The 21,093-nt window shown below is 44.6% G+C and overlaps 3 protein-coding genes across 5 annotated transcripts; 1 reads left to right on the top strand and 2 right to left on the bottom strand.

The window, feature by feature from the left end:
* Positions 1–982: 982 nt before the first annotated feature.
* Positions 983–3,955, top strand: mmadhca (metabolism of cobalamin associated Da). The gene is made up of 8 exons (XM_053492004.1): positions 983–1,053; positions 1,334–1,442; positions 1,684–1,910; positions 2,197–2,305; positions 2,821–2,933; positions 3,049–3,135; positions 3,303–3,524; positions 3,569–3,955. Exons 1-7 carry the CDS (start codon positions 1,045–1,047, stop codon positions 3,501–3,503), a joined length of 855 nt encoding a protein of 284 aa, XP_053347979.1. The 5' UTR covers positions 983–1,044; the 3' UTR covers positions 3,504–3,524; positions 3,569–3,955.
* Positions 3,913–15,676, bottom strand: cep70 (centrosomal protein 70). Of its 3 annotated transcripts, none has more exons than XM_053492000.1 (17): positions 15,389–15,676; positions 14,647–14,746; positions 14,423–14,546; positions 11,486–11,666; positions 11,059–11,234; positions 10,846–10,905; positions 9,976–10,069; positions 9,488–9,576; positions 9,070–9,147; positions 8,425–8,512; positions 8,051–8,149; positions 7,816–7,959; positions 6,668–6,817; positions 6,271–6,439; positions 5,921–6,032; positions 5,360–5,439; positions 3,913–4,034 (listed from the first exon to the last, which is right to left on the bottom strand). In XM_053492000.1, the coding sequence occupies exons 1-17, from the start codon at positions 15,395–15,397 to the stop codon at positions 3,973–3,975; spliced, it is 1,815 nt and encodes a 604-aa protein (XP_053347975.1). In that variant the 5' UTR covers positions 15,398–15,676; the 3' UTR covers positions 3,913–3,972. The 3 variants fall into 3 exon arrangements, with proteins under 3 accessions (XP_053347975.1, XP_053347977.1, XP_053347976.1); XM_053492002.1 differs by having other exon boundaries at positions 6,668–6,808; XM_053492001.1 differs by having other exon boundaries at positions 14,647–14,743.
* A 1,367-nt stretch (positions 15,677–17,043) lies between these two features.
* On the bottom strand, positions 17,044–20,862 carry krt97 (keratin 97). The gene is given in 9 exon segments (XM_053492003.1): positions 17,044–17,361; positions 17,473–17,531; positions 17,794–18,014; positions 18,146–18,271; positions 18,369–18,533; positions 19,111–19,267; positions 19,482–19,564; positions 20,243–20,709; positions 20,712–20,862. Coding segments are annotated over 9 exon segments (1,515 nt in total). The 5' UTR covers positions 20,848–20,862; the 3' UTR covers positions 17,044–17,260.
* Between the last annotated feature and the right edge of the window lie 231 nt (positions 20,863–21,093).

Here is a 21,093-nt window from a genome sequence, read left to right as displayed (position 1 = left end):
GCGTGTTTGTCTCTTTGAAAGAGACAACTCAAATGTTCGTATGTAGGGAACTCACTTATACCACTTCAGCGCTTTTATTTCAGTGAAAGTGAAAATATTCAGTTTATCTTTTCTAATTAATATCTATTGGTGCAGGTGTTTGTTTACATTGAGACAGTAGCGCATTAGTAGATTATTTTACAGTAGATTATTAAATCCCACACATAACTGTTCATAACATCACTTTTACTCCACATTTAGATTCACTGATGGTTCAGATTAAACTTCAGCCAGAGATCTAAGGACTGCAGGAGATTTAGTAACATCTGGACAGACAGTTTTGTGTGATGTTGTGCTATAATCTGGCTGGACGGACATACAGACATAAATTTTTTTGACACTGGTTTCTGGTCCTCCAGTGTATGAAATGTAAAAACATCATTAAAAGAGTGAGTTCTGACCCAATGTACAGACAGAACCTGTACATTTGTGTCCATCTTTAACCTGAGTGCAGGCACTCTATCATTAAACTCATTCAGGGATTCAGCCTTGTGTTAGAAGTGAGTTAGCTTTGTAGCTAAGCGTTAGCCGTAAACAGAACGACGCGGACGGTTCAGAGGCGATTCAGAAGGACTTAGAAGTGATTAGTGCAGAGACGGCGTGTTGTTTAAGACGCCATAACGTTATCAGATGTGTGTTCTTACTGAAAGTGCTTCTGTGACTGGGTGTGAATGTGGGTTTAGTCAGACAGCTGCTCTCTCCTCAGTACTGCGGACCGTACAGACCTACTCTCACCCACGCTGAGACACACAGTTAGTGTCATTAACCACTGGACAACACCTGGGACACGCCCACTCATACAGATAGTTACACCTCACAGTGCTGTTACTGTCTGTTATCAGCACTCATGGAATAACGCCTCTCGTGTAGAATCAGATTACAGATAACTAAGTGTTGTATAAAATGCATCGACTTTAAGTGATTGGTGTAAAGTGTGTGTCATGTTGTGATGTGTGTGTGTTGTGTGTTTGCAGGGTGTGACAGAAGCAGGTCGCGGCCGGCAGGATGACGAGTGTGAGTCGCAGCTCCTCCTCACCACACGGGGGCACTGTTGTAAAGATTCTTATGTCTGTCGTGTCCTGTGTTCGCTCCATCTCCAGATCTCCTCTTATCGTTGTCTCGGTCAGGTGATCTGGAGTGATGGAGGTCCTGGAGTGTGTGTGTGTGTGTGTGTGTGTGTGTGTGTGTGTGTGTGTGTGTGTGGTGTCGAGGTCCTGTTGGATCTGAATATGTGTCTTGTGTACAGTGTTTTGAGCAGACTGGTCCTCACTGTGTGTGTGTGTGTGTGTTACAGGTGCTGTGCAGGCGAGCGACGCGGAGTGTGAGGTCACTGAGGTTTTTCTCCGCCGCCGGATCCTCAGGATCAGATGAGCCGTACATCGCGGTTTCCTCTCGCGCTGCAGGTAAACCACACACACACACACACACACTCTCACTCAATCACACACACACACACACACACACTCACACACACACTCACTCACACACACACTCTCACTCATATTCTTACTCACTTACACACACACACACTCTCACACACAGGACAGACTCTCTTGATCTCAGTGCTTGGAGTGAGGAACAACAAAGCAGCGTGTTTAAGTTATGTGTGTGTGTGTGTGTGTGTGTGTGTGTGTGTGTGTTCAGTAGGTCCCAGGACAGTGTGGCCTGACGAGACTATGGGTCCTTTTGGGCCTCAGGATAAACGCTTCCAGTTGCCGGGTAACGTGGGTTTTGACTGTCACCTGGGCGGGGCTTCTGAGGAGGAGGAAGGGGCGGGGCCGAGTCAGCGTGTGCTTCCTGACGTCCTCACGGCGCCATCTAGTGGTGAAAGACACGAGTTCATACTGGCACAGTTCATCAATGAGTACCAGGTAAGAGCTCTGGAGAGTGTGTGTGTGTGTGTGTGTGTGTGTGTGTTTGTTTTCACCTTTTATAACCCTGAACTAGTGAACCCTACACACCAGACAGGTGTTACCTGAAGGAGAGCTGTTCACTCCTGCAGCATTAGGGCGGGGCGGGGCGGGGCGGGGCTTGTGTTAGCCCTCAGAGGGGCGCTGTGATGGAGTTCGTTCATGCGTGTGTGAAAGAGTGTACTGTGTTGTACCAGCAGGATTCATGAAAACTGTGTGTGTGTGTGTGTGTGTGTGTGTGTTACAGACTAAAGAGACGCCGGCGTGGACTCAGAGGGTCGGCAGAGTGGAGGAATATTTTACTCACTGTGACGTGGAGTGCTCCATACACTCCTGTCCTGAGCTGCTAAAACAAGGTAAGACACACACACACACACACACACACACACACACACACACACAGCAGCACCTCGCCAAGTGTTTATTCATTTTGCCCCACAGACATTCAGTGATGTTTATTATTTAAACACGGACACGTCGTCCTTCTTCACCCATCTGTAGTTACGGCCGTGTCTGTAATCATCACTCGTCTCCTCACCACAACCATAACACAGCGCTGACACTGGAGACTCCTTACATTTCATGTTCTTAATGTTTATCACATCATAAACTGGAACAAAATCTCCATCTGTCTGTCTCTGTGCCATGTGACTGAGCCGTCGCTATGGAAACCCTACAGTATCAGAGCGGGTGCATTAATGTAAACCTGCACTGATGTTCGAGAGACTTAATCAACAACCTTCTGACCAATCGGAGAGCAGAACCCAGTGTGTGTGTGTGTGTGTGTGTGTGTGTGTGTGTGTGTGTGTGTGTGTGAAGTGTAATGATCAAAAATAAAGAGCTGAATGTGTCTCTCTCTCTACACACACAGAGTTAGAATCGTTCTTCCCGGCGCTTCCTGTCAGCGGCATCACCGTGGTGACGATAAAACAGAAGAAAACCTCGACGGAGACACAAACGAACACGCAACAGCTGCTTGATCACGTGAGTCTGATTTATAAAGCGTCAAACACACGTGAGTGCGTATCGTTACGAGGGAAACGAGTTACAATGTTGTGATGTTAATCTGCAGTAAGATAAAGTGTGTGTGTGTGTGTAGTTCATCAACGGTGCCAGAGAGATCTGTTTCCTGCTGTGGAGAGGAGGATTCTGGGCGGACTTCATCGACCCGTCGTCTGGGAGAGCCGTGAGTACCGCTGGAGCAGGAACCTTCACTTTAGTTCCGTCTCGGTTCCTGGAACCGTCGTCTTTACGCCCTAAAGTGTTAACAGAACATTCAGGGGAATTTTTTATTTATTTATTTTTCCTCCCTGATGATGTCACTGTCTTACGTCCATTTCTTTGTCTCGTCAGTATTTCGGTGCGGGGTCACATGACCCGGTCCTCCGTGCGGACGAGCGGCGTCACTCCGGGTTCCACATCGAGGACGTGGCGTCCTGCAGACTCACCGTCCACGTCCTGAGCGACACACACGCCTTCTCAGGGACGCTGATCACCAACGCGCCGGCCGGCAGTCTTATAATGCGGCGTCTCAGAGGCCACACGCCCCACTGACACACACACACACACACACACACACACACACACACACACACACACACACACACACACACACACACTCTCACCATGTGAGGGATGTTAATGCTGCGGCAGATCTCCTGCTGGTTTTATTACTTGAGTTTAGGGACGAGTTCAGACCGTTATTTATTTCTGAGACACACCCGAGCCGAACCGCCACCTTTAACCTAATCATGCTTTAGAGATGGTGTAACGAGGCGTTACGCTAACGCTAGCTGGAGTCAATGAGTGAGTGCGGGTGATGTACGACTTTAAACACACTCTCACACACACTTCTTTTAACTTGAACACATGCACAGTTAGTGTGGAGTCAGAAAGGCCTTATTTATTTATGAAGTGATGAGAAACTGGAGACGACACACGGTGCTAAAGTCCTCATGTTCTACTGAGATGATTTAATAAATAAAACTATACAGTGATTTTAATAACAGTGTTTGTGTTCATGTCACTCCGTCATGGATTTCAGGGTCCTGACTCGAGGTAAAATGTCATCCAGACTCTCAGCACCTACACACACACACACACACACACACACACACACACAGAAAGGGTTAATAGTGTGTGAACAGAAAAAACCTGTACCTCGTAAACAAAAGACGATAGATGAGAGACATTTCGGTCCGACCCTGTGTACAGGATAAAGTGGTACAGACGATGATGAGTGTGTGAGAAACGAACATTTCAGTTTCCATCAAGACAGCTTTAGCAGACCACGTTTACTGCAGCAAAAGTATCGGAACAGACGTGCGTCTCTGACTTCAGCAGTTTGTCATCAGTTCAACTTCGTTTTTTTTTTAATATTCTATTTCAGCCTCTTAAACATCTGGAAAACAGAGTGTGTGGGATAAAGTGTAGCCTAAATTATCAGATCGTCCCTGATAATCGATCCAAGGGCGACGGTGCTGAGGGAGAAACTCCCTGAGATGTTAATAGAAAGAAACCATGAGAGGAACCGGACGCACCAGGGCACCCATCCTCAACTGGGTGGACCATAAACCGTCCCTGGTGTATCTGGGTAAACCTCTGGGTTACTGACCGAAAGGCCCCTAACCCCGTCTCCTCCAGGGGGCGCTGTATCCCGCCTGATTATTATCATTTAGAAGAATAATTTCACTGTGCTGTAAGATACATGCATCAAATAATTGATATTAAATAACTGAAGGTAATATCGAGTCCGCGGTCAGCAGGTGGTTGTTTCCACACCAGTGATCTCAGACTGGTGTAGGAGTGTGTTACATCAAGACGGTCTGTTCCGATACTTCTGCTCAGCTGGTTGTCTGTTAATATCACAAGCTGGAGGTCCTGCATTCATCGTTTGTGTCACAAAACCAAAGTGATGTCCCTGCTGTTCCAATACTTTTGGAGGAGACTATGTGTATATGTAGACACGCAAGGGCTGCACGAGCTGATTTAAAATAAATAAAATCACATGACCATCATTTTGATTTAAATAAGTTTTATTTAACTGTTAAATCCATCAATCTGCATTAAAATACATTTAAAACCAAATAAGTGGACAAATGAGGATGTTTATAAATATTTCATTGTTTTTCCAAACATTATTTCCAAACTCTCTCCTTACACGACCCACTGTGTGTGTGTGTGTGTGTGTGTGTACGTTACGCGGAATGGACTGCTAACTCTCGTGACTGAGTAACTGCACAGGTCTGTATCGAGATTCACACACAGCGTCCAGTTTATTAGGGACAGCTACAAGTTCCTGATTCGGCTGATTGATCGTGTGGCAGGTTTGAGCGAGTGTGTGGAAGCGTACGTGCAGGTGTTCCTGCAGTAAAAAACATTTACATTACAGTGAGTGTGTGTGTACATACCCAGAGTGTTCAGCAGCTCGAGGACTAGAGAGTGAAACGCAGGAAAGAATTCCTCGTGCTCCCTCAGCTTCACTATAATACTGCACACACACACACACACACACACACACACACAGCAGTAAAAAGACTCGGGTTAATAATAGAGCCGTGATGATATTCCCTACAGCACGGTGTGACTACGACTCGAACCTGGGTGCAAAAGTTTGTACGCCCTCAGTATGAGCCACGCCTCACAGACGATGTGTGTGTTATGTTCCTCAAGAGTGAATGTGAAGATACTCACACACTCTTACATCACACACGTCCCGGACTTTTACTTTTAGAACTCATACAATTATTATTTATATTATAGATCATTTGTACAAAATAAATTGTCCTTTGTGACAAATTGGAAAAGTGTGGGGGTGAAAACTTTTGCTCTTAACTGTAAATGTGACGAGGAAAAATGTAAATACTAATATATTACTAATGAGATCATTAGAACTGTAAAGCCACAACTTACTGTAGTGTAAGTTACAATACACTGTGTGTGTGTGTGTGTGTGTGTGTGTGTGTGTGTACCTGTCTATGTCACTGGTTCCAAGTAGCTCATGAGGATTGTGATGATCAGCTCCGCCTCCAGACATGATTCGAGCCACCGTGTTCACGACGTCACCAGGGGGCGCTCTCTCATCTAACACACACACACACACACGCACACACAGAAAAGTCTGAGAGTGCCGTTCTAGATCCCATCAGAGTCCTCAGTTTAATGCTCTTGACGTCCCACAATGCACTGCAGCAAGTGAGAGTCTCAGACACGACAGTGTCCTCACTGTCACACAAACACGGAGGATTTCAGTGCGAGTGTGTAACACAAAGGACATTTGTGACACACACACACACGCACACACACACACACACACACACACCCAGGTCCAGGATGTCCCTCAGGTTCCTCATGGCGTTGTTCATCTCCTCCAGTCGCGTGTAAACCTCGTTCATCCTCGGGTAAACGCCGCGCAGACTCGGGACGTCGAACAGCATCTGGAAGTGAGACAGCATGGCCTGCAGGGTGGGCTTAGTGGGAGTGCGCAGCACCTACACACACACACACACACACACACACACACACCTTGATAAGTGACATGATAAAATTAATTACAAACTGACTGGATTTCCATAATCTTTAAAGCAAACTAAAGTTTTTTGTAATATAAAAATAAAATTTATTTTTGCCGATATTTAATAAAACAATGTTCCAAAATAATGCGAGTGACTTTGAGGAATCCTCTGAGCTCAGGACTGAGACGACAAAGAAACTAAAACCTTGTCGTCTGGCGCGGTCTCGTCCAGCAGCGTGTCCACCATCAGCATCACGTCCTCCACCGTCACACACTCGCCCTGACGACACGCACCGTCCTCCGGCTGCCACGGCAACAGTCTCTTCACCAGCCTGTTCACAGAGCGCTGCAGGTCCTGACGGAGGATGAGAGATCAGTGGAGTCGAACCATTAACACAAACACTAAACACACACGCGGTGGTGGTGCTGTGGTAGTGTGATGTGTTGGTGGTGGTTACGTTGTGATGTGGTTGTGGTGGTGTTGTGGGGTGGTTGTGGTGATGTGATGTGGTGGTGTGATGTGTTGGTAGTGGTGTGGTGGTGGTGGTATAGTGTGGTTGTGGTGTAGTGTGGATGTGGTGGTGTGGTTGTGGTGGTGTGGTATAGTGTGGGTGTGGTGGTGTGGTATAGTGTGGGTGTGGTGTAGTGTGGGTGTGGTGTAGTGTGGATGTGGTGTAGTGTGGTTGTGGTGGTGTGGTATAGTGTGGGTGTGGTGGTGTGGTGTAGTGTGGGTGTGGTGTAGTGTGGATGTGGTGTAGTGTGGATGTGGTGTAGTGTGGTTGTGGTGGTGTAGTGTGGTTGTGGTGGTGTGGTGCAGTGTGGTGGTGTGGTGGAGGCGGTGTGGTGTGTTGGTGGTGGTGGGGTTGTGGTGGTGTGGTTGTGGTGGTGTGGGGTGGTTGTGGTGATGTGTTGGTAGTGGTGTGGTGGTGGTGGTGTGGTGGTGGTGTAGTGTGGTTGTGGTGGAGGTGGTGTAGTGTGGTTGTGGTGGTGTGGTGGAGGTGGTGTGGTGTTGTGTTGTGTTGATGTGTTGTTGGTTGTGGTGTGGTGTGTTGGTGTGGTTGTGGTGTTGTTGGTTGTGGTGTGATGGGTTGGGGTGATGTGTTGGTGGTGGTGTGATGTGTTGGTGGTGATGTGTTGGTGGTGATGTGTTGGTGGTGATGTGTTGGTGGTTGTGGTGTGGTTGTGGTTGTATAGCGTGGTGTTGTAGTTGTGTGGTGTTGTGGGATGGTTGTGGTGATGTGGTGTTGTAGTGGTGTGATGTGTTGGTAGTGGTGGGGTGGTGTGTTGGGGTGGTGTGTTGGGGTGATGGTGTGATGTGTTGGGGTGGTGTGGTTGGGGTGGTGTGAGACTGACGGACAGAGTGGCGAGCTGCCGGCTCCACATCTCCAGTGTAGGGACGATCTGGTCCAGGTCCGAACCCGCGGCGTCATCGGGTTGCCTCGGCAACGCCAGCGGAGCTCCCGGTTTGGTCAGTATGGCAGTGATGTCACTAAGGATCTGTGGGACACGATATTAGATTATCTCACTGCGATACGATGAAACGGAGAACACACGGGTGCTGGGAGTCCATTAGCAAACATGACGTCACCTTCTCGAGTCGGAGCGCCGCGTCGGCCTCTCTGCAGCGCGCTTTAATCGCGGCCACCACGTGACCTGTGTCCTGCACCTTCAGCTCCGAGCAGATCTCCTACATCATCACGTCACACAGGAGACAAGCTGGTGTTTAGTGCAGGTTTATACAAACACACTTATGTTCTCACACGCTAGCGTTTCTATAGTAACCCCTCGCTCACATGGACGTGTCCAACACGCGCTTCGAAAAATATCTATATTACTACGGAAGTCTCCAGTGTCTTCTGCAATCCATAATCAGAGTTTACGTCTCTCGCCTGTTTCTCAGTAACTTGCTCTCATATTGTTTCAGAGACAGACAGACAGTGAGACAGAGAGACAGATGTTCACCGTGATGTATCTCTGGGTGTCTGCAGCGTGTCGTCGTGTCTCGGCGCTGGAGCTCAGAGGGTCCTCAGTCGTCTCCGTCTGCACCAACCTGCAAAGACGAGCTCGGTACAATAACCAAAAAGTTGTGTAGAACCTACAGCCGGGGGCCAAAAGTTTTGAGAATTACACAAATTAAAAATTTTCACGAATTCTGCTACCGCAGTGTGTTTAGAGCTTTTTGTTACTCTGGTCTACTGAAGTATAATCACAAACATTTCATACGTGTAAATAACGTCTTTTATGTGAGGACTTTTATGTGTTTACAGTGTTGTTACTCTACACTTCACTCTGTCACGCTGTCAATCACCTCCTGGGTCACACCCTGACTGATCAGTGCTAATCAGGAGTGTGTGTGTGTGTGTGTGTGTGTGTGTGTGTGTGTGTGTGTGTGTGTGTGTGTGTCCACTAGTCGGCTTTACTGTTGACACGACACAGGACTGATGTAGTAATTATACTTCAGTACATCAGAGTAACATCTGACAAAAAGATCTAAAAACACTGAAGCAGCAGAACTTTGTGAAAATTAATATCTGTGTCTCTTTCATAACTTTTGGCCCCCGGCTGTAAACCTGTAGAGTTGTGTAGAGTTGTGTAGAGTAGAGTTACTTGATGTTGGTGTGTTGGACGAGACGCTCCATCCTCCTCAGCTGCTGCTTACACCACTTCAGCTCCTTTCCACTCGGCCTAACACACACACACACACACACACACACACACACACACACACACACACATTAGTTACTGAGGTTTTAAGGAAACCTGAGCTCACTTCACCACCATACACACACACACACACACACACACACACACACACACTCTCTCTAACTGTGTGATGTAAATGATGCTGTAGTGTCTCCCCTTGTCTCCTCTCCCTCACACTGCAGTGAGGACAGTGAAGACCGTGAGGACCGTGAGGACAGTGAGGACAGTGAGGACAGTGGAGTGTGCAGGGAGTCACTCAGGACCTCTCAGGGAGCACCGGTATAGAACAGGAAGGACAGGAAGAAGAGAGTAAACACGGCACCTGGAGTCCAGATCCTGTCTGAGACGCTGAATCTCTGACTTCAACTCTTCATGCTGCGCTTTAGTCTTCTTCAACTGATCCTGATACGACTGAGAGAGACACAGAGAGAGACAGTGAGAGAAGGAGACAGAGAGACAAAGTGGGAGAGAGACGGAGAGAGACAGTGAGAGAAGGAAACAAGACGGAGAGAAAGAGACACAGTGAGAGACAGAAAGACAGATGGGGAGAGAGACAGGCAGAGACAAAGAGACAGTTGTATAAACTGTTAAAGCTACAAATAAAAAATTTCCCTGAATGTTAAATTAATATTCAGAACGTTTACGTGTTTAATGCTGTTTAGTCACAACTGTTATACGAACACATCTGAAATTGGCTGTGTGTGTGTGTGTGTGTGCGTGTCAGTGTGTGACTGTGTGAGTGAGTGAGTAAGAAAGTGTGAGTGTGTGTCACTGTGTGTGTGTGTGTGTGTGTGTGTGTGTGATCAGTACCTTGAGCAGTGTTCTGTATCTGGAGGTGTTTATCTCTGTGGTGTTCTGAGACTCAGACGAGTCTCTCTTACACACACTGCACCTGTCACACCTCCTACAGGACAGATAATAATAATAATAATAATAATAATAATAATAATAATAATAATAATAGATCACTTCAGTCCTGGACGCTGATTACTTTGTGTGCTGACTCTCGGATCTCTACACTGACTCTAAACCTGATTTTATAAAACCTAATATTATATTTATAATAGAGATGAAGCGGTCGATCGGGCTGTGATCAAACTCAGCTGGTGTTGGGTGTGACTGGGCGTGGCCGCTGACCGGGCGTGGTCGTGATATAAACCGCACTGTACCGAGCGTAGAAGCTTCCACAACCCAACACAGTTATGGTGTTACATTATTAAACATCACACACGTTTAAAGCCCCTTATCTGCCTTTTACTCCAGACTGTTAGACCTCAAACACACTCACTACACACACTCACCCCAACCTCACACCGACCGCCAGCGCTAATTACTCAAAAAGTGCTGCCGCTTAACCCCCACTCACTGTCCAGTCGAGGTCTGAGCTGTTCGAGGCGCTAAAACATCGCTGTTTGTTTATAATCCTGCAGGTGGCGCTCTCTGAACTATTAATACATTTTTTTTAAATCAACACATGAATTATTCGCCAAGTTTGTTTAGAAATAATAATTGGGTCAGTAACAATGATGTCATTCAAATACAAACTCTAGTATTTAAAGTTAGTTTGTAGTGTTTAAACGCTGCGCTTGAGTTTTTAAGTGTGTGTGTGTGTGTGTGTGCGCGTGTGTGTGTGTGTGTGTGTATGTGTGTGAGACAGAAGGTCTGTTTAGATCTACTCACTTGAGCTTCTCCTGCAGCTGCTGCAGCTGGGACTCATACACACTGATGACATCCAGGATCCTGGACACACACACACACACACACAGCACTCAGAGTCTCAGTGTGTGTGTGTACACGTCTCCAACAAGCATGCTGTAACTGCTGGAGTGTAGCGCTACTGTAAATAGACGTGTGTGTGTGTGTGTGTGTGTGTGTGTGTGTGTGTGTGCTCACAGCTGGTCACTAGGCGAGTGCAGTCGAGCCGAGCGACTGAGGAACTGCTGGAACGCCTGGTTCTGGCGAGCGCTGCGTTTCTCCTCCTCTTTCACAGCGAGGTGGAGTTTCTTCTGCAGCTCACACACCTGGGACACCTGATCACTGAGCTGCTGCTGCACAGCCTGACAGCGCATCTACACACACACACACACACACACACGCACACACACACGCACACACACACGCACACACACACGCACACACACACGCACACACACATCATATAAGTGACACTATACAGTAAACTCTAATACGTCCTGGTCTGTAACTCGAGCTGAGTCTCTCAGTGTGATGCGTGATGTTAAACACACACACACACACACACACACACACACACACACACACATACACACACACAAACTCGGGGTTAAAGTGTGTCTCACACCTCGGCGTCCTCCTTGTCCTGCTGCAGTTGCTGTCTCTCTCCGCGCTGCTGCGCTGCTTTATTAATAATGGAGTCCTCCAGACCCTGAACTTTGACCTTTACCCCGGCCAGCACGCCCTCCAGCTCCTCCGCTCTGTGTGACTGACGCACCGCCCGGGCCTGATGCTGCTCCACTTCCTGTCTGGAACAGGAAGTGATGTAATGTTACATTAGAGTAAATAAATTAGACATCGTCTGAAGTGTCGGATTCACCGTGTGACCAACAGCCGTGTATATACAAACACACACACACACGGAAATAGGAACAGTCAAAGCGGCTGAACATCTGTAAAGGTTTAGAAAAAATAAACCTGAACAAATATTTAGCCAATATAAAATTAAATATAATGTATAATAAAATAATTAGCTAAAATGATTAATCCTAAGAAAACCAAATGAAATGAAGATGTGGGGAGGGGCTAAGACTAGGATCAAATAAATAAAAACACAAAAGTCTAAATACAATACAGTGGAACCTCGGATTGCGTTGTCGTGGTTTACGAGCTCCGAGTATCATGTATAACGCATGCGCGTCTTGTTTTGACACCGAGCGTCGCGTCATCACAACTGAGCCAACGGTTTTTCTTTCTCTGCCGCTGCGGGTATTCATCTCCCCTGCTGGGACTTAGTGCTCGTCTCTTACTGGTATAATCAATACGTGTGTGTGTGTGTTTCTTTCTCTTGCGCTGCAGAGTGTGTGTGTTATGTGTGTAAACATAATTTTACACCACCGGTTCACACACACACGCACGCTCTCTTTCTCTCTCGCCTTTACTGTGTGTCAGTGTTTGAGTGTGTGTTTTTCTTTCTCTTGCGCTGCAGAGTGTGTGTTGTGTGTGCGCACGCGTAATTTGACACCGAACAGGTTCGCGCACACACTCTCTCGTCTTTAGTGTGTGTCAGTCTTTGAGTGTGTGTGTTATGTGTGTGCGCGCGTAATTTGACACCGTTGCTGGTTCACACACTCTCTCTCGCCTTTAATGTGTTTGTAACCGTTTTTTTATGGTAACATGCAGGTTAATTTGTTTTATTATTACTTTATACTTTCTGTTTATTTTTTTTATGTATTCCATTGATTCTTATGGGAAAATGTGCTTTGATTTACGAATGTTTTGGAATACAAGCCCGCTTCCGGAACGAATTATGCTCGTAATCCAAGGTTCCACTGTATGTATACATATATATAAAAAAGTAAATAAAAACACTTTTTATATCTTAAGTAATAAAATTATTATTAATTAATATAGGGCTGCAACAACAAATTGATTGAATCAATAAAATTGGTTACTAAAAGCGTTGGCAACGAATTTCATAATCGATTCATTGTGTCACGCGACACGGAGACATTGGATTATTTTAAAAAAACTTTAGTTTAGTAAACACACTCGGTCTCGCGCACTGATGCTAGCAGAGTTCGACTCCTTACAGACAGGGCGGAGCAAAAATTAAAAAATAGGAGCGGAGTTAGAGGAAAGATACATGGAGGCAGATAAAGCCGTAATGGTGTGATCGTCTCCCCTGCTGGGTCTTCGTGCGCATCTCTTACTGGTATAATCACCATCTGTGCATGTGTGTACTGTTCACTATAACACTGTGACCACGTGTGTGTGTGTGTGTGTGTGTGTGTGTGTGTAAAAAACATATTATTTTGTGTCTGTATGTGTGTGTGTGTGTGTGTGTGTGTGTGTACAGCGCGCATGTAAAGCAAAAGCAAGTCTCATTAGAGAGGTTAAAGATCCATTTTCTCTCTGTGCGCGTCTGTGTGCGCGCTCGTCATTGGACACCGTGCCCCATACACACACACACACACACACACACACACACACACACACACACACACAAACACACACACACACACACACACAGACCCCTCCGACTTTCACCTTTACAGACACACACACTCTTTCTCTTTGCTCTACACAGAAACACTGCTCTGTCGTGATTCTTTTCAAAGGTAAAGTGCAGATTTATTTGTTTTATTTTTACTTTACAGTGATTCCGTTCGGGTTTTTAAAAATAAAATTTGGTTTACGAATGTTTTGGCCTGCTTCTGGAATTATATCTATTTGGCAGATGTAAAGCATACATGTCTATGTTTTTTGTGTTAGTCCATTTTTATTTTATTTTATTTATTATTAAAACAGCTCAAGGAGCAACATGTTTGTGCACGTTCTTAAGATTTAGGGTTCCGTTTTTGAATAATGAAGGGAAAAGAAAGAATCAACAGATTAATCGATTATTAAAATAATCATTAGTTGCAGCCCTACATTAATATTTAAAGGTTACAATTATTTAATAATTGAAATAAAATTATTTTAAAATCATAATTGTATAAATAATTATTATATTTTTAAGTATTTAAATGAAATCATGCAAAAAATAAAAGCTCAGGAGCAAAAAAAAAAAACTAAGTTATTAAAAATGCTAAAATAATTTTTGGTTAAAGTACAGAAAATTAATAAAGAATTTAAAAAAAAATATTAAAATATATTACAAATATAAAATGTATATATTTTTAAACTTTTATGTGACTCTCTCACACGTGAACATCAGCAGCACGTGAACAGTGTGAGATAAAATACTGACGCAGACGAACATCACACTCAGTGTTTCAGCGAATGTTTACTGTGAATGTAATGGTTTAACAGGGAGGCTGTGAGAGGAACAAACAAACAGTAGTGGAGTTATACAGACAGCTCTGTGTGTGTGTGTGTGTGTGTGTGTGTGTGTGTGTGTGTGTGTGTGTAATATGAGATAACAGCAGATGGGGATCAGCTGGAGCTCACACTGCGCTCTGAATTATTTCTCAGGTTTCTTCATCAGACTGAGATCTCCACAGTGATGAACGGGTGTAAGCGTGTGTACAGGTGTGTGTGCTGCGTTGTGGGCGGGGCTTACTTTAACTTCTTGTTGGATTGGATGAGCTCCTGGATCAGCGCCTGTCTGCGCTCCGAGTCCGTCAGCATCGTCTTCAGGGTGGCACGCAGCTCGGACGACGACGTCCTCTCCAACAGCACCAGGTCTGAGATGGAAACGCGTTATTGTTTCCATAGTAACAGCCCGTTCACGTGGACACCGTGTGGGTTGTGTGTGTGTGTGTGTGTGTGTGGGTAAATAAATACCTGCCAGGTTCTTGTTCTCCGCGGGGTCTGTGAAGCGGACGGGTCTGAAGCCGTGGTGCTGCAGCAGGCGGTTCACTGCGTCCCACTCCGTCTGCTCCTGCTACACACACACACACACACACACCACGCTAAATCAGATACCACACATACACACTGACGAGACACACCGCCACAATCATCATCATCATCATTCCACCTGAAACTGGCGGCTGGTCCACAAAAAGACGTAGGTCTTGTCTCTACATTGAGGAGACGTCCTGTCCATGATAACGATAATTAAAGACTCTAAAGTAAAAAGGGTGAAAGTACAGAGGGACGAGATCGGACTTCCTGAGACGCTGGTCTGAGTGACTGAGACCCTGGACGGTGTGCTTCTCATATTCACATCAAACCCCACCTCCTGCACTAGGACTGGCTCCTACAGCATGTCCAGGGAGACCCTGAGACACAGGACACACACCTGCTGGGGTCTGAGTCGGTTCAGTGAGTCGGTTCAGCAGCACGAGTCGACTCCCAAAGATTCGAGGCAATATTTTAACAATAGAATGTGATTTCTTTAGGATTGTACATTAAATAAATTAAAAACATATACCCTTACCTTCACATTACTTCTTCTTCTTGTTTTATTTTTATTAAGCTCATCTAAAAGAGTCGACTCAGCGAGTCGATTCGTTCTAAACCGCCTCATAACAGAATCACACACAGTTCGGCTACAGATAAAAGACAGTTTCTCAGAACTCACCTTCTCCATCTCGTTCTCTGTCGAATTTCACTCAGGATTTATTAAATTACTTTATCGAATTTCTGTGAAAGTTGATCTACACGCGTCACGTGACCCGCCGTTCTCTCCGTGCTAAGCTAATCTAAACTAGCCACACCGAAAGGCTCCGCTTAGCGCCAACAAAAACTAATTAAACGAGAATTAATTCCAGTTTGATTAAGAATTAAGAATAATTATCTGTTTTGTGTTTTTGTTTTTGACTCTACTCGTACGCTTTAAGCTTTCCGTTGTTTCAAATAACTGCGGAAAATGACGCATTGTTTACTTCCGGGTTCTGGACCAATCCCGAGGGGGTGTGAGGATAAACCACGCCCACTATGTCTAACTTATCGCGAGATTTGCAGTGTCGCAATAAAAGAGGAAAATTCATTAAATTATCTGAAAGTCGGATTAAATCTGATTTCACTTTTACTGTTTCTCTTATTCTGTAATATTTGCACTTAAATACATAAAAAAATATTTTTATTGTTCATTTCTGGCAAACACAACGCACCTTCTTCTCACATTTCTTTATTTATTAAATTAATAATAATAATAATAATAATAATAATAATAATAATAATAAATACTCATAATAATAATAATAATTATTATTATTATAATTATTTATTTAATGAATAAAGAAATGTAAATAAAGCACAAAATTTAGTATATAACTGAACAAAACTAGAGAAACAAATATAGAAATAAACAAAATTGACATATAAAACTTTATCTCATTTGTAATAAATGATTTACTATAAATCACTATGTGTGGATTAATCAGAAAGTGCGTTGTGTTTGCCAGAAATGTAAAATTAAAATATTTTTAAAAATGTATTTAAGTATATAATAATAATAATAATAATAATAATTATTATTATTATTATTATTATTGTTGTTATTATTATTATTTATTTTGTTGTTGTTTTTTATGTTGTTGTTTTTAATTATTTATTTTGTTGTTGTTATATTATTGTTGTTGTTTTTGTTATTATTATTATTATTTATTAACATATACGTCGATGAATTCAAGAAATCCCCCCACTGTGTATCTTACGTTATCTTGTACATAAAACTTTTATCAATAAAATTACATCCAAAATTTCCTTTTCCTAACGTGACTTTAGATAACACAAGTTTATGTTACATTTTATAAAAAAAAAATTTTAACACATTTAACAAATTTTTATATAATTCATGTTTTTTTATTACATTATTTAAAAACTTGTGTTAAGTATTAATTTACGGTATAAAAAAACTTAATAATGCTTTATGTCTTATCACAATACTTGTACATTTATAGCAATTTCATTACTGTATTTATGTGAGCAAACAAAGCATCAACATTATAGCAGAATCGTTTAATATTTTTATTATTTCTTTCTAAATTTACCAGTTTTTGAAGTTGAGTTTTAATAAATACTACAAACTATTTCTCCTTTAATAGGTTTTTACAGTTCATTAATAATAAATAAGTTAATTAAATGTGTCACTTTATTGTCTTTAGTATACTGATGTGACTGTAGGTCAGGAGGAGTGTGTAGGTGTGTGTAGGTGTGTATGTATAACACTGATTACACTGTTCATGTTGTCACTCTGAAGGATAGAATGAAAGACACACGGCGAACACATGCTGACAGAAGTGTTATTCTTTATTGAAGTTACAGATGTTGATGCAGATGTTGATGTTTTTCATATGATCCATACAGACGTGTTTCCCTCTCGCACCTCTGAGCATTACTTACAGATTATATACTATAATAATTATCTGGAGACATTATTCTCGGCATGCTACTTGGTCATGGCATTGAGCTGGGACACCTCTGTGTGAGTGTGTGTGCGTGTGTGACTCTATTTATTCACGACCGCGACGTCCACGTCCTCGGTGCGAGACACCACCTTGCCATCAACCACTTCCTCGATTACGGTGCGTATACGCTTGGTCACCTCGGCTGCGCAGAGACACGAGACAGGGAGACGGCGTTAGACAGTTGTTTAGGAATCCCGCTGAATATGATATAATCTTATGATCATATAATCTTTCAGTTATTAAATTAACTTACGTTTTCTCTGTTCTTGTTTCTTTGTTTCCTCAACCACCTTGATCACAGTGGATTTTTTGCTAAAAAAAAAAGAAAGTCAAATTGATTTACTGAAAAGTCAAAAATATATATAATAGCATTACATTACATTTCTTAATAGTGATGTGTTAAATTGTAATATTTATATAATGAAGCTTTTTCCTCATTACTGGCAAACTGCAGTGGATTAAAAGGAAATCTTGATATTTATTCGATTTTTTTCACTACATGATGATGATGATGATGACGAGGAATATAACATGTTACGTATCATGTGACACTGGTGTTAAAGCCGAAGCGTACCTGGAGTCCTCTCCGTCCAGCAGCCGTCTGTACTCAGCGATCTCCATCTCGAGCCTGGTTTTGATGTTAAGCAGAGCGTCGTAATCGGCTGCCTGCCTCTCGATGTCCGAGCGCATCTGCGTAAGCTCCACCTCCAGCCTGTTGATGATGGTCTGCAGCTGGCTGAGCTGGAGACTGTAGCGGTTCTCCGTGTCATGCAGCGTTCCCTCCAGAGCCGATTTCTAACCAATCCGAGCGCAGAGAGAGAGTGTGAGTGATGGTGTTTCATGGGGGAATGGGCGGGGCTATGACTTGTGATGTAACAACTTTTACATGTTTACACGTGTGTGTGTGCGTGTGTGTGTGTGTTTACCAGGCTAAGCTGAGACTGCAGCTCAATTTGCAGTGACTGCAGCGTCCTCTGAAGATCGGTGATCTCACTGCGGTGCGTCTGGATGCTCTCCGTGCTCGTCTTCACCTCCTTGCTCAGGTCATCGAACTGGCCAAGAGAGACGAAGGTCAAAGGTCACATATTTCTGGGTTTACAATAAACGCACTAAACTAGTTGATTATCCTCCAGGTCCCCTGTGACTCACCTTGCCCTTGTACCAGGACTCCACTTCGCGGCGGTTCTTCTCGTTGATGGCCTCGTACTGCGCGCGGATCTCGTTGATGGTCTGAGTCAGGTCCGCCTGAGGAGCCGCGTCCACCTCCACGTTCACGCTGCTGCTGGACATCTGAGCGCGCCGAGCCGCCAGTTCCTACACGGGAAGGAGAAAATACCAACCGCACCGTTATACTCTGACTCGGGACTTTATCGCAAGCGCGGCTCAGCTAGCTAGCACAATATTAAGTTACTGTTAGCTTGTTGTTGTTTTTTCCTCATAAAAACCATAGAGTGCACTAACTACGTGTAACGTTAAGAAGCTAGAAAAACATTAACTTTAATTAGATTAAAGTAGTTTTAAAGGTTAAAGGCGGAGGTATTTAGTGGCAGTCGATGATGTAATCGGGCGTGGTCTGGACTGTGACTCGTGACTATCTGTGTCATGCTTCATGATCTCTGATCCTGAAAGTGAGTTTCCAGAGATTATCATCTCAGATACACCTTACCATGGATATCCTAACCACTGAATGTGTGTGCAAGCCTTGCCCTGCCCTGCCCTGCCCTGCCTCGCCCCAACGCAGCGCTCATATAAAGGCCGTGCTGCTTTGAAGTGGAAGCTGAATACAGTTTAATAAGCTCTGAATAAACATTTAATTAGCAGATAATCGAGCTGATGCTTGTTTAATTCTAAAAATAAAGTGCACGTCATATGTACATGTGTGTTTGCTCACCTCCTCGTGGTTCTTCTTCAGGTAGACCAGCTCCTCCTTGAGGCCTTCGATCTGCATCTCCAGGTCCGAGCGGGTCATGGTGAGCTCGTCAAGGACGCGGCGCAGCCCGGCGATGTCAGCCTCCACAGACTGGCGCAGCGCCAGCTCGTTCTCATACCTACAATAAAATTACACTCATTATACGAGTAATGTAATTAACAAATCATACATGATCAATTATCACTAATTATTAGAGTTAAATCACACAGTAAGCCTCGACTGGATGTTAACGCTGGTGACTGATAAACGCGTCTCTGACATCACTTCGCAATTCATAATTAATAAATCATGAAATAAGACAATCTTTTTTTTCTTTCCCTCCTGACACTCACTTGAGTCTGAAGTCCTCGGCAGCCAGCTTGGCATTGTCGATCTGCAGAATGATCCTGGCGTTGTCCATGGTGGCCAAGTTGATCTGCACGAGAGAACATTTCACACGTTAGCGTCTTGGCGTCATTAACGGTATTGAATCAGAGCAAATGAAAAGGGTCAAAAAATCAACTTTGATCATCACTTTTATTATTTGGTGCTGATGTAGCACATTAAACTGGGGTTCTAAAGGAGTTTAAAGGCGGGAAATAATAATGTAGACTTTAACAATTTCTTCTATACAGTCTCTTTAATATACTATTATTACATTGTTATATAATAATTATCTAAAATATAATAATAAACCAATTTTTATAATAAATCACGCACTATGACATCGGCCGTATGTCACCGTAGTGTGTGAAGAGCCTTATTGTTCATCTAAGGCTTTTTTTATCCCAAGCATCTGTATGTTTTTGGAGGTCTTATCATGCTCAGGAATCATGAAGATCAGCAGACAGGTTGGAATCTGCTGCCATCAGGACTCCTGAGCGTCTGGCACGGGGCCTTCACAGTGAATAAACACCGTCTGACCCACACACAGGTTCTTACACCAGATGCCATTCCTGACACAACCCTCCCATTTTATGCCTGAGACTGGCACTGCATCTGATATCAAATATAATAATTAAATAATAATCTAACTAATTATTCATTATTATTTGACTATTTAATTATAATGATGATGATGATGATGATCACTCCTACCCCCCCCCCCCCTCACCTTGGTGCGCAGGTCCTGGATGGTGGCCATGTAGTGACTGTAGTCGCGCGCCTCGGGCTTGCTCCTGTCGTACCACTCGCGGATCTTGAGCTCGAGCGCCGCGTTGGCCTTCTCGAGCGCGCGCACCTTCTCCAGGTAGGCCGCCAGCCGGTCGTTGAGGTTCTGCATGGTCAGCTTCTCGCTCACCCCCATCCCGTCCTGGAAGCCGCCACCGACACCACCGACACCACCGAGACCACCGGCGACGGCGGACGACACCTGGTAGGTGGACACGCGCACGCTCCGGCCATCCGCGCCGCCGTACACGCTGGGAGCGCGCGCCCCGGAGATGCGCATGCCGTACATGCCGCCCCCGCCCAGGGACAGAGAGGACGAGGAGAAGCCGCCGCTCCCGCCGCGGGAACCCGCAGAGAAACTCATCATGGACGCGCTGCTCATCTTCTCTTCTTCTGCCGCTTCTAACGTCAATCTGGGGAGCTGGAGAGAGCGCACGAGGAGTGATGCTCACGAGCGCCTGCACGCGCCTTATGTAGCCCATAAGGAGAGAGACGGGGGAGGAGGAGGAGGGGGGGGGGTGCTTTGGGGGCGTGGCCTTCTTCACTCATTACACACCTGGACAGGTTTGGCGTCCGGCCCCCCGCAGGTGCGTCCAGGGCGCAGTCACACAGGTGTGTGTGTGTGTGTGTGTGTGTGTGTGTGAGAGAGAGAGAGGGAGAGAGAGAGAGGGGAGGGGCAGCGAAACTCAGGCTCGGGTTTGAGTCACGATTAAAGATGCACAAATAAACGGATTAATTTAGACCTGGTTCACATCCTGTGTTCTGAAAGCAGATTATATTATTAAAGAGATTGTA

This window comes from Clarias gariepinus, chromosome 3 (assembly GCF_024256425.1).
Source record: "Clarias gariepinus isolate MV-2021 ecotype Netherlands chromosome 3, CGAR_prim_01v2, whole genome shotgun sequence".
NCBI lineage: Eukaryota > Metazoa > Chordata > Actinopteri > Siluriformes > Clariidae > Clarias > Clarias gariepinus.
The sequence above is the reverse complement of the archived record's forward strand: the minus strand, read 5'-3'. Positions and strand labels throughout refer to the sequence as shown.

Bases quoted from the DNA above. Each gene is read 5' to 3' on its own strand.
- mmadhca (XM_053492004.1), top strand. The intron at 2,306-2,820 runs GTAAGACACACA...CTACACACACAG, and splicing joins TCCTGAGCTGCTAAAACAAG to AGTTAGAATCGTTCTTCCCG. The intron at 2,934-3,048 runs GTGAGTCTGATT...GTGTGTGTGTAG, and splicing joins CGCAACAGCTGCTTGATCAC to TTCATCAACGGTGCCAGAGA.
- cep70 (XM_053492000.1), bottom strand. The intron at 10,906-11,058 runs GTGAGCACACAC...GTGTGTGTCCAG, and splicing joins CACTCGCCTAGTGACCAGCT to GATCCTGGATGTCATCAGTG. The intron at 4,035-5,359 runs GTATGTACACAC...GTGTGTGTGTAG, and splicing joins CGAGCTGCTGAACACTCTGG to GTGCTGAGAGTCTGGATGAC.